Source organism: Haemaphysalis longicornis, unplaced genomic scaffold (assembly GCF_048455015.1).
Source record: "Haemaphysalis longicornis isolate Haplotype H1 unplaced genomic scaffold, Haemaphysalis longicornis Haplotype H1 scaffold_10, whole genome shotgun sequence".
Classification (NCBI taxonomy): Eukaryota; Metazoa; Arthropoda; class Arachnida; order Ixodida; family Ixodidae; genus Haemaphysalis; species Haemaphysalis longicornis.
This window is the reverse complement of record NW_027526204.1, coordinates 60,012,332-60,031,324: the sequence shown is the minus strand read 5'-3', so window position 1 is coordinate 60,031,324 and position 18,993 is coordinate 60,012,332. Positions and strand designations below refer to the sequence as shown.

Genomic DNA, 18,993 nt, shown 5'->3' with positions numbered 1-18,993 from the left:
AAACAAGATGGGAAATTTTTGTGTCAGTGCCCCTTTAAGCGGGCAAGAAGGCCGAGTGACAAATGATTTTCCAGGCAGCTCGTAGAGGGGTTGTTTTTATTGGGGGTGGCGTGATCAGACCTTGGTATCGCTAGGTCAGCCGATCCCGCATCTTCTGCCTTCCGGTCACCTCTTTTATCATTGCTCACTCGTGAAATCACTAGCAGAAAAAAAAAGACTGTGAAATGAAGCAAAAGATAGCTTCTAGAGCGCGATTGGATCTCCAGCAGGGATCACTGAAAATGGCCTTCCTGATTGGGGGTCTCTATGGCAACAAAAAACATGGCTGCTGCGTAGTTTGGGCAGTCAATGTGCTTCACCAATCTTTTCCCTTGTTTAACTCACCGCGGTGTCTTAGTGGCTAAGGCGTTGTACTGCTGAGCACGAGGTCGCGGGTTCGATTCCCGGCCGTGGTGGCTGCTTTTCTAATGGAGGCGCAAAGCAAAAAAGCTCGTGTGTACGAGATTTCGGCGCACGTTAAAAATCCCCAGGTGGTCAAAATTAATCCGGAGCCCTCCACTATGGCGCACCTCATCGCCTGCGTTGCGTCGGCGCGTAAAACCCTACAATCAATCAATCAATTTTCCCTGGTTTAGGTTATGCAGTCAGCTGGGTTCCCATTTAGTCGTTTTTATCTCTTGCTGTGCTTAATAGTGACAATGCGGCCATAATTCTTCAGAATGTGTGCCAGATTACGGGAAGTTGCACAGCTCGAAAGCGTTCATCGAAAACAGTGTGGTGCCCGCGAATTCTCCGTGGTTCGTCTTTGAATGTGAAATGCGGTGCGTGCATCTATAATCGGGGTTCGTGAAGTGAACTTTTGGCCTCACTGTGATGTTATAAAACGCCAAATTATTGCCGTGTTTGACAGTGAGCTTGCTAGCCTCGGGAATGGAACGATCGACAGGCTAGATGTTGCGGCCCACACTGCATTGCTGTGGTGTGTTCAGGCAGTGCCCGATAGTGGGACTGATTTCTATTTATTGTGTGCGAGTACTAATAGTTGACGTAGGTGAAGAGAAATTTAGGGGGAAATGGGAGGTGTCTAAACATAGCAATATTACTCTAATTACGATAGTGGTAAACGTGCACCTTGGGGATTGTAAGGGAAGGGCTGGTAGGCTGCAGCGAGGTTGCAGAGCAAAGCCACAGTAGAGTGTAGAGCCACAGCACAGGTTGAGGACTGCAACCTTTGCTTTGGCTCTACACATTCGTTCAATGCAGTCTGAGATTACAGAAGTAATTTTTTTAGCATTCAAATGGTAGACAAAAGCAGCTTACGATTGGAGCATTTTTCAATTTGATATATTTGGCGGCACTTTACGTTGTCTATGCGTAAGGCTTCCAGACAATTTAAGACGCTTGAGAGAAGGCAGTGCATTTCATACTTTGTGATACTCTGTTAAAGAACACTTTCTCAAAAGGCTGTTTCACTATTGTGTATATTCCAAACTGATTCGAAAGTGGCTCCTAAAACCCCACAGTCGATCATTCAGTCAATCAGAATGCTTGCCATGCACTGTGTGACAATTCTTACTGGGTAGTTTCTATGGCATTTCTTTTCGCGCTTGTGGCCAGGACTGATGCAGTGCTGTTCAGTGCACTGCGGGGCCCTGTGCTGCTGTGCGAGAGCTTGTGGGGGGGGGGAAGAAATGCTGAGTACGCCGTGTTGACCGCAGGGACGCGCTGGAGCTGTATGCACAGGGCCGACGGCTGGACACAGAAATGGACGGCAGCCTGGACATGCTGGCGTCGTACAGCGCCACCATCACCAAGGTGCGTGCAGTCTTCCAGAGTGCATTGCATGATTTTTTGAGGGCCTGACGTTGCGGTTACAGCCTTTACCCTCGCATCACCATTAATTAATTTCATCAAAGGGACACTGAAGTGATTTGTAAACATTGTGGGATTGCTTGGGCAAATTGTGATCTGGAGTCTCTAGGCCATGTTTTGTCCACTCTAGCTGCGTTTAGAAAAATCGATAGAAAAATCAATTAAAATCAGTGAATCAATCAATCAATCAAAAAGTCAACTAAAAATCAGTAGAAAAATCAATTCGAAAAGGCTGTCTTCCTCCTTGCATCCTCCTTGCTGATTTCCTATGACGTTCTGTATGACGTCAAAGCAAGATGGCTTGGCTTGACTGCGCTACTGCATGCCTCGCCGACCCTCCGACAGAGTCAGTTGGCTCAGCGTTTAGTTGGCCGGCCATCGGTGAGTCGGTGCAGTTTGTTCGCTCAGTTGAAACTAAGCCACAACACGTTAGTGCCTGGAAGAATGTGCCTTTAGTTTGGTAGTTTGTAGACTGTATTAAAAGTTCAAGTCGCTCCACACGAGCACACTGACTGGTACGCTATGGAACATCTAAGGCCAATTAAAGGTGGGAGAAGAGTGGGCCAAGATAATCTAGGTACCAAAGAATTAAAATCAACTGCAACTTTTATTGTTAGGCATAAAACCTAGGTACGGGAAGCACCTTTTGCGCTAGGTGAGCTAGCACAGTGGTCAGCAGCATGACCACACATTCGCTATCGTATTACTGCAGGAACGCAGTCTCTAGTGATAAGATATATGAAAAAATTTGGTGGACGCTTACTGGGCAAGCGTTATTCAAAAATAGTCATCTAAGCTGCTGGGAATGCTGAAAACAACAACAAAAAAACAAACAAACAGGCTGATATATACTTTGTTTCCGTCCCTGACAGCACTGGGGCAACAGCCGAGTGGTCGAAAGAACTGGTATAGCAAGTTCAAATCCTCAATAAGACTTGTATTTCTTTTTAGTAGCTTTTTTTGTACTTGGGTAATGTCTTCTATACTGAATTCGCAATTTTTGCGCTGAGACGTATTGCTCCATGAGCAAGTTCATGGAACGTGTGCAGGCTGACACTGACGCACTGGCGAGTTCTCGTTGTCGTGGTGTTGCCATAAGCACTGGCTGATTGCGGGCACAGTCCCGAATCAGCCGACCCTTGGCCTGGTGATAACACGCCTCTTACGACACGGGACGAGAGCTGCAAGCTCAAAAACGGGGAAGGGGCAAAGTGCCTCGCAGTTGAATGTTTGCGATGACGTAGAGGACATTGAGCCGCTGCGTACACCTCGGCTAGTGAACGTTGGGATTTCAAGTGGTGCTGGCAGGCTTATCTGACACTTTCTACAGCCAAGAACATGGCAGGAGCGCGGTATGCCGATTGGTGAGATATCAAGAATGCCCAGCCAACGATGACTTCAGATGCCAAGAATGTTTTTTCACAGAACTGAAACCGAAACTGGTTTGCATTCCAGTCTTGGACATCGTACAATCACATCGCAACTTGAATATGCGCCACAGCTGTTAGGTCGCAGCCGCTGCAAAGATCGCATCGTTTTTTTTCACCTTTCGGGCTTTATAAATTGAATACTGATTTATTGACCGGATAAACTATGCAGTGTGTGTTTATTTGAGCTGGTCTATGCAATGCAAGCAAAAACATAATTTTGACAAATTCACTCCTGTGTTCCTTGTGGCGTGGGTGTGACTCGGACGATCCTCCGCACGCGGCTGCCGTGTGGACAGCGCTGGCGTAGGGAGGCAGGCAAGAGGCAAGGACAACGGGCGGTAATCCTCTGGGGTGGTTTATTATCCAAACCACTCTCGCGCTCCCGTCTTCTGCGTCGTCGATGGGTCCCACGTTGCTGGAGCGGCCGAGTCGGTTGACTCCGGCGCTACCAGTGAACAATTTTGGTTGATGCTAGCTGAGACGAGCCGGTTCTTCCGGCTTCTGTCCTGGTGGTCGTCGCCTCGTCCAGTCCCCGCAGGCTCCCTGTGGGTCCCTTCTCACCTCCTGAATGACCTCATGTTCCCCGCCCTGCCGTCCCATTGGGACGGCTGAGTTCCCGCGTGACCCATGACATGCCCTGACGAATGATGATGATGATGATGATGATGATTTTGCCTTTCTCTCCCCCATCCCACCCAGGCCGGCGAGGTGTTTGACACGACTGCCAACAGTCTGGTCTCGGAGCTCAAGGCCCAGAGGACTTCGTCGCCTGAACAGCCCAGCACGCTGTCATCCGTTTCACTGATGCCGGACGCCAACTCCGTTCATGCTTCCGGCGACATGTCGTCGTTCAACAGCTCGAGAAGTCGGAGAGACCGGCTTCCGCGTCCCATCACGCGCGGGTGCGTCTTGTTTTTGCCTGTCAACTTGGGGTCGTGTGCACTTGCTTTTTAATGCCGGGAGCATTGTTGGAACTCCATGAGTTTTAAAGGGGGCCTTGAGGATCAAATATAAGTTTTTTAGAAGCGAATCAAGCCCTTAGGGGCTCGGGCTGTCAGCGTCTCCTGTTGTCGTTGCTGTTCGTCATCGCCGTAGTCACGGAACTAAAACACCGGGACAATAATTTTCGAGCACCTCACGCTAGAACACTTGCGCTTCAAGCAAAGCTGTATGCCTCTGCCCCCCAACAGTTTCATCTCCGTAGGCAAGAATGCCAGGGCACCAAGTGTACACTTACACACTGCGTGCTTCTACCCTCCCCGGGTTTCACGTTAGGGGAGATACAAAGACAGCTTTCTCCCGATAACAGTGGCACGAATCGTATCGCAAACTTCAAGCAAATAATTTAGATACAGTGTAGATTAATTATAATGTATGTCGCGGCAGTCGCAAAAATCCGCGCTACAAGCGGTACTGCACTATCAGGGTGGCCTGCTGCCTTCAGTAGTCCACCCACCGTTCCAGCTGACCCATTTGAAATGTGCGCCTCAGGATCTAAGAACAGTCACTGTGCGATAGCAGTGCCAGCAGCAGCGGGCCGCACCTCCGGCCATCTGGTTATGTGAAAAGGGGTCTGAGCAAGAGGCTTTCAAGTCTCAGATAGCCAGCTGCATGCAAATATATGATATATAATTCGGGCTCAAATCAAATAGCAGTGTATGAAGCTTTGAGGTCTTTCTTAGCCAGTGGGCCATTGATGGTAAACACAGCCAAAGCCACCAGTGCTAACAATTTGAGCACAATAGGAAATAAAATCGATTGATTGTAGGGTTTAACACGCCGACGCAACGCAGGCGATGAGGCGCGCCGTACTGGAGGGCCCCAGATTAATTTTGACCACCTGGGGATCTTTAACGTGCGCCGAAATCTCGTACACACGGGCGTTTTTGCTTTTCGCCTCCATCAGAAAAGTGGCTGCCACGGCCGGGAATCGAACCCGCATCGTCGTGCTCAGCAGCACAAGGAAATAAAATTTAGGCGCTGTGAAAAGCATTGAACAGTAATGTGATAGCAGGGCTGGCATGAGTGACTTGGAGGGTTTTCCGAGGTAGCACCTTTCTCAAAGCCTACAAAGTGGCTCGTGTCTGCATTTTGCCACAAAGAAGCGAAGATTGGTGTGATCAAAGGTTGTTTAGTACCTTGCCTTACTGTGAAGTGCAGAAACCTCTCGTTGTAGCCCTAAATCCTCGATAAGCCGACTGGAGGGCAAAAATGGCATATCTGCCTCCAACCCGCCCTCCGCTCCCTCGCTTCTTGACATCACCTCCTGGAAAGAGGCTGGCACGGGCTTGAGACAGTTGTGGCTGTCAAGACACCACTCTGTTGCAAGGACGAAGGGGGGAAAAAGCAAACATAGACTAAAAAAAATACAGGGTTACTCTGGTATGAAAGACAAAAAAGAAGCGACAAAAAAAAAAAAAAAAAAGAAGCCAGCTGCGGTGAGGAAGCCGCAATGGTCCACCCTAGGACAAATAAACTGAGTGCCCTGGCCTGAGTTTGTGACTCAATATCACACACTAATGCAGTCTTCTTTGAAAACATGCATGTATGCTGATATCTGGGTGTGTAGCTTCGGCAGAGGGATGCACTATATGACCTATTGCCGTTCTGGACTTGTACTCGAGTATAGGCACGTTCCTATCCCACGCATTGGAAGGGCTGGGTGGGAAGCATGTGTGGAAGTACAGAAGCTAAGAGCAAGGGCTTGTTGCTTGAGGTACAAGTGCCCTTTTCCTTTTTGATCAACCTTTCCTTTTTTTCTCATTTTTGTTGCAGGCTGATGAGCTTGGAAGACAGCACGGCCGAGCTGATTCAACTCATGGAGGACAACTACGCCGTCACAATGAAGTACGCTTCACTTTTTTCTACTTTGTCATTTCTTCTTCTTTAGAGGAAGGGGTTAACAATTTTGTAGGAACAGAGGCAAAAAGGAGTGCTTAATCATGAATTTTGTTAACGTTGAGAAATGTGAGACAGTCCCAAGTAGAGTAGATTTTTTCCCTTCTTGGAAAGCACCATGCCCTCTGTGCGTTTTGCAAACAAGGACTCTGCGCTCTTCTCTTTCTCGTGATAGCAAGAGCAGCAGCTTCCCAACATTAATTGCATCCTTTAGATGCAGTGTAGGTTGTTTGCCAAGTTCGCTCAGTGGGAACATTTCGTTCTTTTTATTCAATTGTTTTCCTTTGTGGCGATGGAAAGGGGCGTTCAAAGAACTGGCCCATTTCCTATATTTTGCCTATCTTCTTTGGGAGGACATGCGTTTCCCAATAGGATTAAACATAACGAATACCCATTTGGGAATCAAAACTTCCTTGTACGAGGGTTTTAGCTTCACGCCAATCTCGCCATGGCATAATGAAAAAAATGGGTAGCAGTGTTCATCAAATGCTGAACAAACCTTCCCAGACAGAGAATAGGAGCTTTTTTAGAGGACCTCATTTTAGTTGGAACTCGGCTTTGTTCAGACTAGTGTGTTACCCCTTTTGAGTTCAAAGAATGTTCAGGCAGGATGTGCCCAGAATATTCTTTATTAAATGGCCATGGTTCTGCTTGAACAGTCCATCAATGTTGCTTGTGTAAGAGAACGAATCAGAGTGCTTTGAATATGTCGTGAATGCACTCTGAACTGTGAGAGCACCGTAGTTGCCCAGCCTTGTACAAAAATGCTCCAATAATAAAGGAAGGGTAGGGACGGTACCATTTCGACAACACAATGTAAGCAAAAATGGCGGGATGGATCAATTACACGTTATACGGTCACTTTACCGAATTTTCTAGACTGCAATTTTAAGAGCGAATCTCATTAGCAAATTTAAGTTTTAGTGTCCGCAGTTAAAAATACCAAGAAATTGGGGAGTGCGCACTCGTGAGCAAGGGCTTTGCGTCGACCGCCTGGCAGTTTAAAAAAAACTAAGAAAACGCTGAGTGCTTGGCCAAGCTTGGCCAAGATTAGCCAAAAAAAAAACTCCAGCGTTTGCCGTAATCGAGGCAAAACTTGCTCGGAACGAGAAAGACACATAATAGCATACGCCCCTCCAACGTAATGTCCAATGATTATCACCTTAAAAAAAAAAATAAAAAGCTCACACTTATAGCAACAATGATGGAGTAAAGGTGTTGGGGCGGCGAAGAAGCAAGTCGGCTGCAATCGTAGACTTAAACCGTTGTGATGGTCGTGATGGTTGCGTGCAGCTTTGCTACCTTGAAGTCTTATGCGTTAGCGTAGCTTCCTTCATTTTTTGGTGCCAGTTTGAGCTGGAATTCAAGCGAGAAATTGCTTTTCCCCAGGCTCTTCAACCTCTCGTTAGCGCCTCAGGAATCGACCAATGAAGAGGGCTGACTTGCCAAGCCCCGTTGATAGACTTCTCACGGCCGACACCCTCTGTCAGCCCGGGGCCTTAAAAGCAGTATTTGCGCATCATCAACACTTCAGTCCCGTTCGATGCTGCGAAGTCTCGCAGGTCTGTTGGGGCAACTCGACAGACCGCCAGCGTTTGTGGTCACAGTTGTGTTTTGTCCAGCCACAATGTTCAGTGGAAAAAAAAAAAACCCTGCCTTACTGTAAATGCATTTTTAAGAGCCTGTGTGCGTTTGTGCAGAGCTCGGGAACTGGCAACTTTGGTATGTATTGCTGCCAACGATGGGGCTAGGTTGGCTTTGTAAGTTAACACAACGTGGCTTTTTCTTGCATGTGTGAATGGTAGTTGTGTTGCCATCTTCCTAGTTGTCAATCACTCCTGTGTTTTGTTACGGCGAGAACATCAAACTTGGCTTTCCATTTATGCTGCAATATCCACTGCCAGTTTTAGAGTCTCTGTGCCGCGATCTGTCTGGTCTGCTAGTTGTGATCAGCTTTATTCATTTCTAAAAGAAGCTCAATGTGTTGATATTAAGTATTACTCTGATCAGGGCAGTTTATATTTTATGAACGATTTGCATACCCAGTTTTTATTTTGCATCATGTGCAGTGCTGCTTTGAGCTGATACACTTTTGATTTCGTTTTGTCTCTCATGTCTGCGTTATTGTTACGGTAGAGTGTTGTCAGCATTTCAAAGTTTTTAAGCTTTTTGCAAGTGTATATACGTTTCTAATATCTCAAAGTACTAAAAACAATAAGTGTGATGATGATGATGATGTTCATGTGATTAGACAGATCCTTCTTCTTTCTTTCACCAAGAAAGTGTTTGAAACAGCATCTTACATTCCTTTACCCTTCGCTGCAGTGCGATCTTGCTCTGGTAATCTGGGATCGTGTATGGGGTACAACCAGTTTTGCCTTTCTTTATGTCTGTAATGCTACTACTGCTTGAATGCTGTACACACGAAGTGGTAATTGTAGAACTTCCACTGCGTTGTTGTGTTGCGACACTTACGTTAAGTGTTTGTTTCTCTGTTCAGATGTCTATCTCGTTGTCTAGCTGAAACACTGTTTTTTGGGGGTGTGCAAATATCTGAGGCTTTTTAATATTGAAGTGAATGATGTGATATTTGATTCACCCTTGAATCAAACAGCAAGTATTTGAAAATTTCTAGTAAATTTTCTGAATATATTTAAGTTTCAGTGCACACAGATGCGTGAAATTGTGTCCCGTTGCAAATGAGAAATACTTCAGCAAAGCTAAATGGCCAGAGGAACCTTGGCTTCATTGAGTGCAAAAAGCAGACAAACAGGAGAAAGGGACGAGAGAGGAAGCAGGCAAATGGCTGTTTGTATTTATTTTTGCACTGAAGGAAGCGAAGGAACCCCTACAGCAACTAGGGCCTCTTATCTCCTCGTCTTTTTGCATCATGGTAATGTGGTCGCAATGCTGGGGAAATGTATTAGTAAGCCAACTTGGTTCTGACATATATAGTTACCTGACATATATAGTGACATGTATAGTTACCACATATACATATATATCTTCCAACGTTTCGACCTCTCAGGTCGAAACGTTGGAAGTAAAGTCCCCGAAGAGCGTACTTTTACTTTGTGCATATTCCTGCAGCAACTAAGAACTCTACTTCACGACTATATATATATATATATATATATATATATATATATATATATATATATATATAGATATAGATATAGTACTTGCTTCAATTTTGGTCTCAACCCTTTTTATCCATTGATATTTCCATATGTTTGAAAATTTAATGCAGTCAGTAAAGATAAATGCAGCACGATAGCTTCTGTATGTTTGTTTTGCACCATAGAAAAATTTTGCGACGCCTTCTAATAAGCCTTTTGTTTACAGGATGTAGGTACTGAAGTGTGCTTGAGAAATTATAAATTTCAACAGTTTTATTTGAAATTGGAAATAACTAAATATTCGCTTGAATTTGGAAATATTTACTCCAGTATGCAACTATTTGAAAAAAAAAGTCATTATTTGCCTCATATTCACTTTGAAAACAAAAATAACGATGCACACACCCCTACTTTTTCTTTTTGGCTGTAGCAGTAGGAAAATATCTCAGAGAAAAATTCTGCAGAAAAGCAAAACAATTCCTTTCATTTCTTTGCTGTATTTGAGCAACCCAGAATCTACCAAACTAAAGTGTGGAGCTGTAATGCATGAGCTAAACGGCATCATTTCCACTGGGCTGGTGACACTCTGTGCCCGATGTTCTCTGAACTGTTTTAATTAAGCTGTTACCATTTAAGATTGCAGTTCATGTACATTACCAAATCAAGAAAGAAATCATGTTGTGAAGGTTACCATATTTCAAGTGTTAAGAGCCCGTAGAAAGTGTGCACTTGCATGCATGAATGCGCGAGCCTTGATGCCTCAGTTCATTGGCCTAGGCTTCTGCCGCACTGTTACGAGTATTGCGCTTGTGTTTAAAATGCACATCGATTGTGCAGTTGATGCAAATAAAGTTGTTTCATCATGATTGAATGTTGGTTCACGCATTAATTTCAAAGCACATTGCACAAGCCGGCATATCTGGGAATTTCTGTAGGAGTTTTATCGTGGTTTAGGTGTAGGAGCTGGCTTCTCGCACAGCAAATTTTAGTCTGCATTTGTAGTCCTGTTTGAATACTGGAAAGCTGAGAAGGGGGGGCTACCATTGCCGAATTTGGTGGGAGTCATAGTGACGCATGCATCATGTATATACATTTATATCGGGGTGTCAAAGTGAACCGAAAACCGGAACCGAGCCGGTATTTTTCTGAAACTGAACCTGAACCTGCACCATTATTTTTTATCCCACTGAACCTGAACTGGAACTAGAAAAAAAAATTACACCATCTTCCCGGAGGGGAAGCCTTAGTAGTATGCGAAGCAGCCATGGGGTCGACTGAAGTTCCCATTAGTTTTCATTTCGTCGTTTCCATTGACGTTCAGCTTCACGTGCCTTCGTTGTGTCAGTAGTTTGTTGACGTAGTTTTAATGAGTGAAGGACACAAGGCGTGTTCGTAGCGCATGCTCCCGTCTCGGTTTGTAGCGCAGTGGGAAGAGCGCCACATACCTCCCGTTGCGGCCAGAGAGTCGTGGGATCGAAAGCGGGCGCCGCCTAACTATTTCTTTTTATAGTGGACTGCGCTGACGTCAGCCCAAACGCTGAAGGGGCTGAAGAGACGCACATGCGCAGTAGAGTGCGGATGGTGGACAACGACAACGAGGGAGGGAGGGACACAGCCCCGAGCACGAGATGCTTCGCATCTGAAATAAATAACGGTGACTGGTTCACGACGAAATGGTTGGAATATTCAATGTTTATAATGGGCAGTCAATGCCATTCGGGGCTTCTCTCTTTCACGCACCATCAACTTCGCAATACTTCGTGCATTTTGCCTCTCCAGATCAATCGCAGCACAATCAGTGTTCTGTTCATGGCCACAACACTGGGAAAAGGGTGTGTAGCGATATTGCAAGGGTATGTTGCTTCTGGTCGCTCAAGCAGAGGGCAAGTTCACGAACCAGTTCGCGAACTTCAGTACATGATTTAGTCTAACCAGAATTGAACTGAAACGAAATGAATTTAGTTAAACTCGAACGCGTTGGATGAACGACGGCGCAAGCAGCGGCGGGAATGTCACCGTCACCGATGTGACAGTGAGAGAATGAGAGCGCACTTGTACCGCCGAGTGTAACTGTCACCTTCGGGCCAATCCGGCCACGGGGTAGTAGGAAGAGGCCGCAGCGCTGAGTGCAAGAAACGGCATCAAGATGGCAGTGTCGCTGCAGCGAGAAACATTAATCTCAAATGTGATGTAAAATGTACGGTGTTTTTTTTTTTATTTCGAGAGTTCACTCCGCATCACTGTGGAGACGAGTGGGGCTAAATGTACTGAAACAGGTAGCTCTCAGTAAGCAAGTTCAAAAGGCTTTGGTGTCACGGTCCAAACAGCCAGTGTCTGTAGTAAGGTGGCCGGCCTGCATTGAGTCCCACGCTGTATACTCGCTGTCAGGAATGCTGTAGACCACGGCAATTCGACGGAAGATGGTGAATGTCTGTGATCGATGCCGATGTGGAGCAATATGGGCATGTAAGCCCAAACACCCGTCAACATGGGGGCCAGGTGTGGGTACTGCCGTACCGTCGTGTCGCCAATGCAGCTTCGCTGGTCAACCGCCGCCACAGAGTTGAATGGCCGATGGATTTTTATTGGATGGAACGTCTGATGTCAAAGACCAGGGTGACCACATTTCTCCCGGCAATTCCACCACATCCAAGGCGTTCATCAGCATGGCAGCTGGCAGCAGGAAACTAGCGCTTCGATTACTATTGACGGACGTGCACACAAATCCCAGTGAGGTGACGTGCTGTATGCTGACAGCCGCTGCACTGATGTTGCGGCTTTGGATTGCTTGCACACCATCAGTGCGAAACTGGCAGCCAAACCACAGAAGGTGACTGCACGTTGCATGTTCGGTGTGAAGCTAACATCCATCAGCTGCCATTCCGACTGGAAGCAGCTGTGGGAACAATACACACTCTTCGAAGCTGTCTTCAAAGCTGCGACCAACACAGCGATCTACAAGGTCAATCTGTGCCCTAAGCATCGCGGAAAAAGGCCAGGCATAATGACCTAGGACGTGTAATAATACCGCCGTTTCGTCAACTACCTTCCAGGCACACCGGAAGTAGTTGGAAACCCTGCTCAATGATTCGTTTGTGTTTACAAAAAAGTCCACAATATCGCTGAAGGCACGTAAAACAGCATGCGAACCGACATTGAATTGTCTGTTCTGCCCCGTTGTGCTGTGCCGACTGACGACATTGGAGTTTTGCTTGGTGCTGAGTCATCTGCTCTGCCTATAAATTAGCTCATGTGATCAATTTTATCTTCTGTACGCTTAGAGAGTTTGTGTATGGTGGGAGAAGTGGTTGGTTTTTCTGGTCTGTGGGACAAGCATCTGCCATGGTGTAAGCTTGGGACAATTGGTTTCTGGCTGTGCATACACTGGACTTTCATGTGCCCTGGACTCGGAGTGCTCGGAGTGGAGTGTTTAAAAGTTCAATTAGGGCAGGTGTTCTTGCCCACCCGTTTTAAAAAGGCCAACTATATACGTATTGTGACGTGAAAAGAGTGATGCAGGGTTAGTGCACATTTGACGGGAAACTCTTTAATATTTGTAGATAACACATTGTAAACTACCTTTATTCACCTGTGCACACAAGTCACGAATAATATCCTTGTCCTCTACATTAAGAAACCTTTTGTTAGCACCATATGGTGGATCCTGTAGTCGGGGACTGCTTTAAGAGGGCAGTGGGTTCTTAAGTGTACACAAAAAATGGTGGATTTTCATGCAAACATGGGAAGTGACATAAAGCGAAGATTTGAAACCACACTCCTTGTATTTCATGGCCTCTACGCATTAGTGTTCCGCTTGTCTTCTCTAGGCACAGTGCTCACTGCCTCATCGTCTTTCATTACCGCCATGCAGCGTTTCCTTGCCTAATGCTATGGTGGCTACTAATGCGTTCGAGCCACCGTAAAAACGCGGTCTGCACCACGTTTCGTATGATGTTCCTTTGCATGAGTGTACTTGGGAGCGGTGTCCATTGGAACGCTTGAGCCATTTTTTCTGTCGGGTGTTTTACGTGCTTCAGAATACGTGGCTAGTACGGGGCGCTGCAAGTGCACATGTGTGTCATATGCATAGGCTGAGTAACACTGCCGTGGTAGCCTTGGCCGGGAGAGCGTGAAATAGAGAAATACTCAATTGAAGAAAAAAAGGGGGAGGAAGATAAAAAAGACCGGGGAGGGTCCCCTAGTCGAGGAACCCTGATTTGACAACTTCACGTTTGGTGGACCAAATGGTCTGGCCTTCTCGAGGACGGGGCAGGCCAGCGCTGCCATGTACAGGTCCTTGTGCAGTGAGTGGTCTTGGCGTTGCCCTCCGAGTATGGTGGCTAGATAACCCCCCAAGAGAAATTGCGAGACCATCAAGCTGTTGGATTGGCAGCCGATCCAAAAATTTAGCATGTTGGTTTGTCAGCTTATCAGCCTGTGGGGTTGTAAGCTTGTGGGTCTGTTGGCAGGGCTGTCGGTTTAGCTGGTCTGTTGGTGGGGCTATCGGTTTGTTAGCCGGTTGGTGAGGCTATAGGTTTATCAGTCTGATTGCCCATCTGTATGTTGGCTTGCACACTTTCACACTGAAACCAGTAAAACCAAAATATTGAACGTTATATTTTTCTTTAGCTCCCTCCCAATTTCTTGCCAAATTCACGCACTGTAGGCCCATCTTGGAAAAAGCAGGATGAAATTAAGATATATAGGCACAAGTAAAAACTGTACTTTAACAAAGGTCATGCTGCTATAAACCTCTTTCATCCACAGGCGACAAGGTGTGGCGCTAGGACCGAAGGGCCGCGAGCACAGTCGTGGGTCTTTCAGAAACTCTAAGGTCTTACTGCGACAAGACGAAGGATGAAGTCCTGCGCAGGAATCGACGCCAACTGTTCGTACTTCCCGATACTTAACAACTGCACCAACCACGGACCAGGAAGTAGACTGCAGTCTTCAGACGCAATAGAAAGTGTCACAGGTGAACCAGCCAACCCATCGACCCAACCCGTCCAGGTGTAGCCCGAAACAACCCATTCCCATTTGAACCCATCCCCAAAACGCCCATCCAGTTTTGCCCGTCCCGTGTGCGCCCGTTCCCAATACGCCCTTCCTGTTTGACCGCTTCCTGTTTCAACCCGTTCCCAAAACGCCCTTCCCGTTTTAACCCGCTCCCAAAACACCCTTCCCATTCGAACCCGTATAGTTTCAACCCACTCCAATTTCTGAAAATATGCGTTACTGCGTTTGAAAATGTTCCCCAAAATGTGCATCCAAGGGAAGGGCCATGCATACTGTAAAACTTCTATGCAGCAACTTATCTGAAATTGAGCATACGGCCGATATTTCCGGCGATAAAAGTTTGCGAACATCTGAGGCGGATACTGTACTCTTGAAGCTTTTTGAAGAAGGAAATGCTTCCGTATTTTTCGTTTGTTTGCCTCCTGTATGGAATCAAAAAAGTTTGTTCGTTCCTTCCTGATTCTCGCCAAAAAGGAAACAACTTAAACAATTAATTATGCTGCCGAAAGTCTTTTTTCCGCTACCGGTGCTCCTAGCAGCCACCACAGCGAACTAATCAGTCAGGGCCGGAAAGATTTCACTGTCAAAAAAAAACTTGTGCACAAAATATCTGCACCGATGTAGGTTCAAATTCCGACAATTGCACGGTTTTTTTATAGTCAAGAGACGTGCACCCAAGTGCACATACAACTACTGTAAGGACCCAGTCGACGGAACTGCATGCATTGCATGTGATGCATGTCTGGGCCGGCATTTCGCAGAAAAGTTCTCAAGCCGGCAGCTGGTTCCGCGAAATCTGTTTTAAGCATATGACTACCTAAATGTTTGCTTTTGCTTTTCCACGTACTGCGCGCCCCCATATGTATTATCCGTAAAAAGAACAGGCGAAAGAATACAGCATGGGGTGTTCTTAACGTCTGGATGCAAAATGTGTGAGAACCATTTCTTCCAAGAAAAAATGTCAGCTTTAGACTTCAATGGCCATTCTTTTACAGACATTTGCACATAAAGTGACCGTCAGCCACACATTAAAATGGATCGTACCACTGGCTTGGCCCATAATAGTTACCGCTTCCATAAATTACGTTATAAAGCAAAACTTTATAAAGAACCAGCCAACGGTTCTTTCGTGGCATGCGGGACAAGAAACTCCCAACGCGGCTGGGGAGGCGGGGGGCGCTTTTCACTCACGGAGCACAGTGTAGATGGCGCGGCGAATGGTTACGCAGAAAGGGGCCTTATTACCCAGCGTACCCCGCGCGCTGCAGCCTGCTCCCCGGCGGTAAGGTGGATTTTAGCGGCGGGCGTGTCAGCAGAACCTTAGTCAGCAGGACACATCAACGCCACCTAGTTGGACACATTCCGTCGGCTTTGTCGTCTGCTTTAGCGACGGTTGTTTTGGGCCTGTTTTGGCGCAGCTTTGCGCCCATTGCGCGATTCCTTTGCACGGCTTGATTAACTTGTTCAACAGCACCTCCTGGGTAACCCGGACCCGACGGAATTAAGTGGTCGTACGGCAAACGTGGTTTGCAGGGCTGGAAAACAAAATGTAGGGACCACATACAGACATCTCGCCGCTAGAGAAACGCTACCTTTTGCGCACTGCTTGCCACGAATGGGACTTCGTTTTCTAAATTGGTGAATATCAATTCGGTTGTGTTTTAAGAGGTATTCCAAAAGGCGGAAGGAGCAACTTACTTCATACCGCTCTACTTTGTCCGACTGTGGCTCCCCATCCAGTGACCTGCACTTACATAACAACGGAGAAGTGGCCATCAACGCAGGCAGAACTCCTTGCAGTGCGGGATGCTCTGCTACACACATCGTTGATAATCAACTACGCTTCACCACAGTGTACAATTTACACTGATTCGTCGGCAGCTGTCCGAGAGCTTTGTAAAACTATCACGTCCAACGAACTTCTCCTAGAAATCCAGGACATAGTGGACACTTATCCATGTCGTGTGCACGTGTCATGGCGCCAACGGAACAGCCACCCCGCAATGCAGGCTGCAGATGCCGCAACATACCCCGTGTGTGTGCAATATCCAGCTCCTCTTGCACCTTCGTCAAACGGTGTTCGCCTTTCCAGTGAAAAAGAACGTCTACGGCGCGCCGCGCGCGCTCTCATACCCCCGCGCGGTACGGATCTCCCTGGCGGGTTGCCTCGCCAAGATGAGGTCCTGCTCAGACGTCTTCGCCTGGGAGTCGCCCTCACGCCAGCTGTGACGAGGTCCTGGCCACCTCAATACCATGCCCCGTTCAACTCCACCTGCCCCTCTTGCCTCGCTCCAGTTGACCAGGCTATATACAGCAGAGCACCTGGTGTGGAGTTGCCCTGCTCTGCGAAGCCACCTGCGGCCCGCACCCCGGACGTCCGCCAGATTCCATGGTGTGGATACAAGGATCACATCATGGTCCCCTGCTCCGATTCCTTTGGGAATCCGGATTGTATCTGTACATTTAATCTCCCCTTATACTGAATATCAAACTTCCGCAATAAAAAAAAGAAACAGGTTTTAATAAATAGCGATTTTAAAAGTTCCTCAGCTTTCTCGCAATTCTCAAACTTAAAAAATTAACTAGTTTAAAGGAGCCATGAAGACAAAATACAAGTTGGGTTTATTAGAAAGACCGCTTCGTTCCGATAACAATGATACCAATATCATCGCAATCTTCGAAAAAATGACGGAGATATTAAAGAAAACGTGTGAAGCAGTCGCGACCCCCTAGCCAATTTCCCGCAACTTTTCTATGACGTCACGGAAACTTGTTTGTGCGATTGGCGGCCGCCTAACTGACCTGTCGCGACGACACATGGTTGGACGTCTGTAATGGGGCCTCTAGTTCTATTTGACCGCATCACTTCAATGCTAACGAGCAGTTAACGCACTGAAAATTATGTTTTATTGTTGGCCCGTATGACGTCATTCTTGCTCATAACACGTCACTGTGGCGGAAAAATTTGAAAGCTTTTAGATACTTTTTGCTTTTATTTCGTTAAAAAACGTCTTTTGGGGCTGTAATGGAGCTGAGTGAGATACTGAACCCTAGTTCTTTCAAATTAAACAAATTTGTATTTTCTCTTCATGGCTCCTTTAAATAGAATGGGAATCACTAAGCTCACATCCGAATTATTTTGGTGTCTGCGCTTGCGGCGCGCGGTGGTGTAGCCTCGAGCTAGCGCATCAGGATGGCTAGGCATAGGCGTGCGCACAGGGGGGGCAGGGGGGGCGGCCGCCCCTCCTAATCATCTGAAGGGGGGCGCCAAATTGGCCCATATTTTGCCAATGTAACACAGTAAAGTAAAAATTTCTGCTCAGAAATATTTTGTATGTGTTGCAATTCCATCGCATTGAAATAAAAATTTGATAACCATCCCTCTTTGCACTGCGTTCGGACCGCTAGCCCTTCAGTGGGAAGAGGTCGGGAGTTGCTGGAAACCGGGGGGGGGGGGGGGGGGGGGGGGGCGCAGCGGTAAGACTTTGCCCCCCCCCCTAATCGAGAACTCTGCGCACGCCTATGTGGCTAGGTACCGCTGTCGCACCCTTCGAAAGACGCTTCTCTACGTTTTGTTTCTGCCGTCGCACGTCCGGGCTACAGCGGCGGTGTCCGCCGCTGCAGCCCCGCCGTGGCCGACGCTGCTGCGTTCGGGACGCTGCCCCCGGGAATTCCAGGTAACGGCTGGCAGAATCTCTGGTTTCACTCTTTGTAGCGCCACGTGTGTGAATTCAAGTCACGTCGCATGGGCAATTGTTGTGGGTGCCGTTTAAAGCTTTGCTTTCCAACCACTTTCACAGCGTGGATTGGAGCCAATTTTTTTGTGTAGTTAGATTTAAGAATTATATTTTGTGAGATCTTTTTCCTGCGCAGAAATAAAACAGTGGCCCTTTGCTACCCCTAATAAATTATTAATTGTATTTGTTAAAAGACAAAACTTCGTTCTCGGCAGTAGCATCACTAAATAAAAGCTTATTTAGTGACGCTACTCGGTAGGAGCTACGAACGCTACAAACAGGCACTGCGACCGCGGAAAGGTTCTATTTTGTTAATTCCAGTTTCTTTTCTTTTTTTGGGCGTATTGAATATGGAAAGATGTGCATGTGCATTCGTATATAAAACAATTCAATACTTTGAAACTGAGATGTGCAACCGTCTGGACTAGAGCCTACACGGCGCAGTACGCATGTGAGCAACACATATTCCAGACCAGGTCGGGCGTAACGCAGCAACCTACGGGTTGTTTTTTTAATTGGTGCCGCGTGTCCTAAGACGGACCATTGCAATAAAGTTGGATGTTAATAGGGCATTCGCATACTTTGGCTAAACCAGCAGTTACGTTTTTTACGGTGGAATACATTTGACGTAACTTCAATTTAATTTTCAGGTTACGGCGGACGCAAGTAATTTTTTTACTTTCGTTGAGTTATACTATTCGTTGAGGCTATACGACAAAACATTCGCGTTGCTCCAATCCCAAGAAATATGCACCCCACCTACAACAAAGCACGCCGAGCAGCAAGATCCCGCACCATTTATAATCAATACCACCACCTCCCCTGCACCCGATATACAGATGCATCGCCATACCCCCACAAATCTGCACAAGCCGCCAGCGTGGCTAATGCCAGAGGAACTGAGCTCGCTGCAGTGTCTGT

The 18,993-nt window shown here is 46.8% G+C and overlaps 1 protein-coding gene across 2 annotated transcripts in view; it reads left to right on the top strand.

The window, feature by feature from the left end:
• LOC144158615 (serine/threonine-protein kinase TBK1-like) overlaps nt 1-8,984 on the top strand; it is a 63,799-nt gene extending 54,815 nt beyond the window's left edge. For both annotated transcript variants that reach the window (XM_077689627.1, XM_077689628.1), the window contains 4 exons: nt 1,719-1,815; nt 4,002-4,204; nt 6,078-6,149; nt 7,590-8,984. In XM_077689627.1, the coding sequence (XP_077545753.1) occupies nt 1,719-1,815; nt 4,002-4,204; nt 6,078-6,149; nt 7,590-7,641 (424 nt within the window). In that variant the 3' untranslated portion in view covers nt 7,642-8,984. The remainder of the gene's footprint in view (nt 1-1,718; nt 1,816-4,001; nt 4,205-6,077; nt 6,150-7,589) is intronic.
• The last annotated feature ends 10,009 nt before the right edge of the window (nt 8,985-18,993 follow it).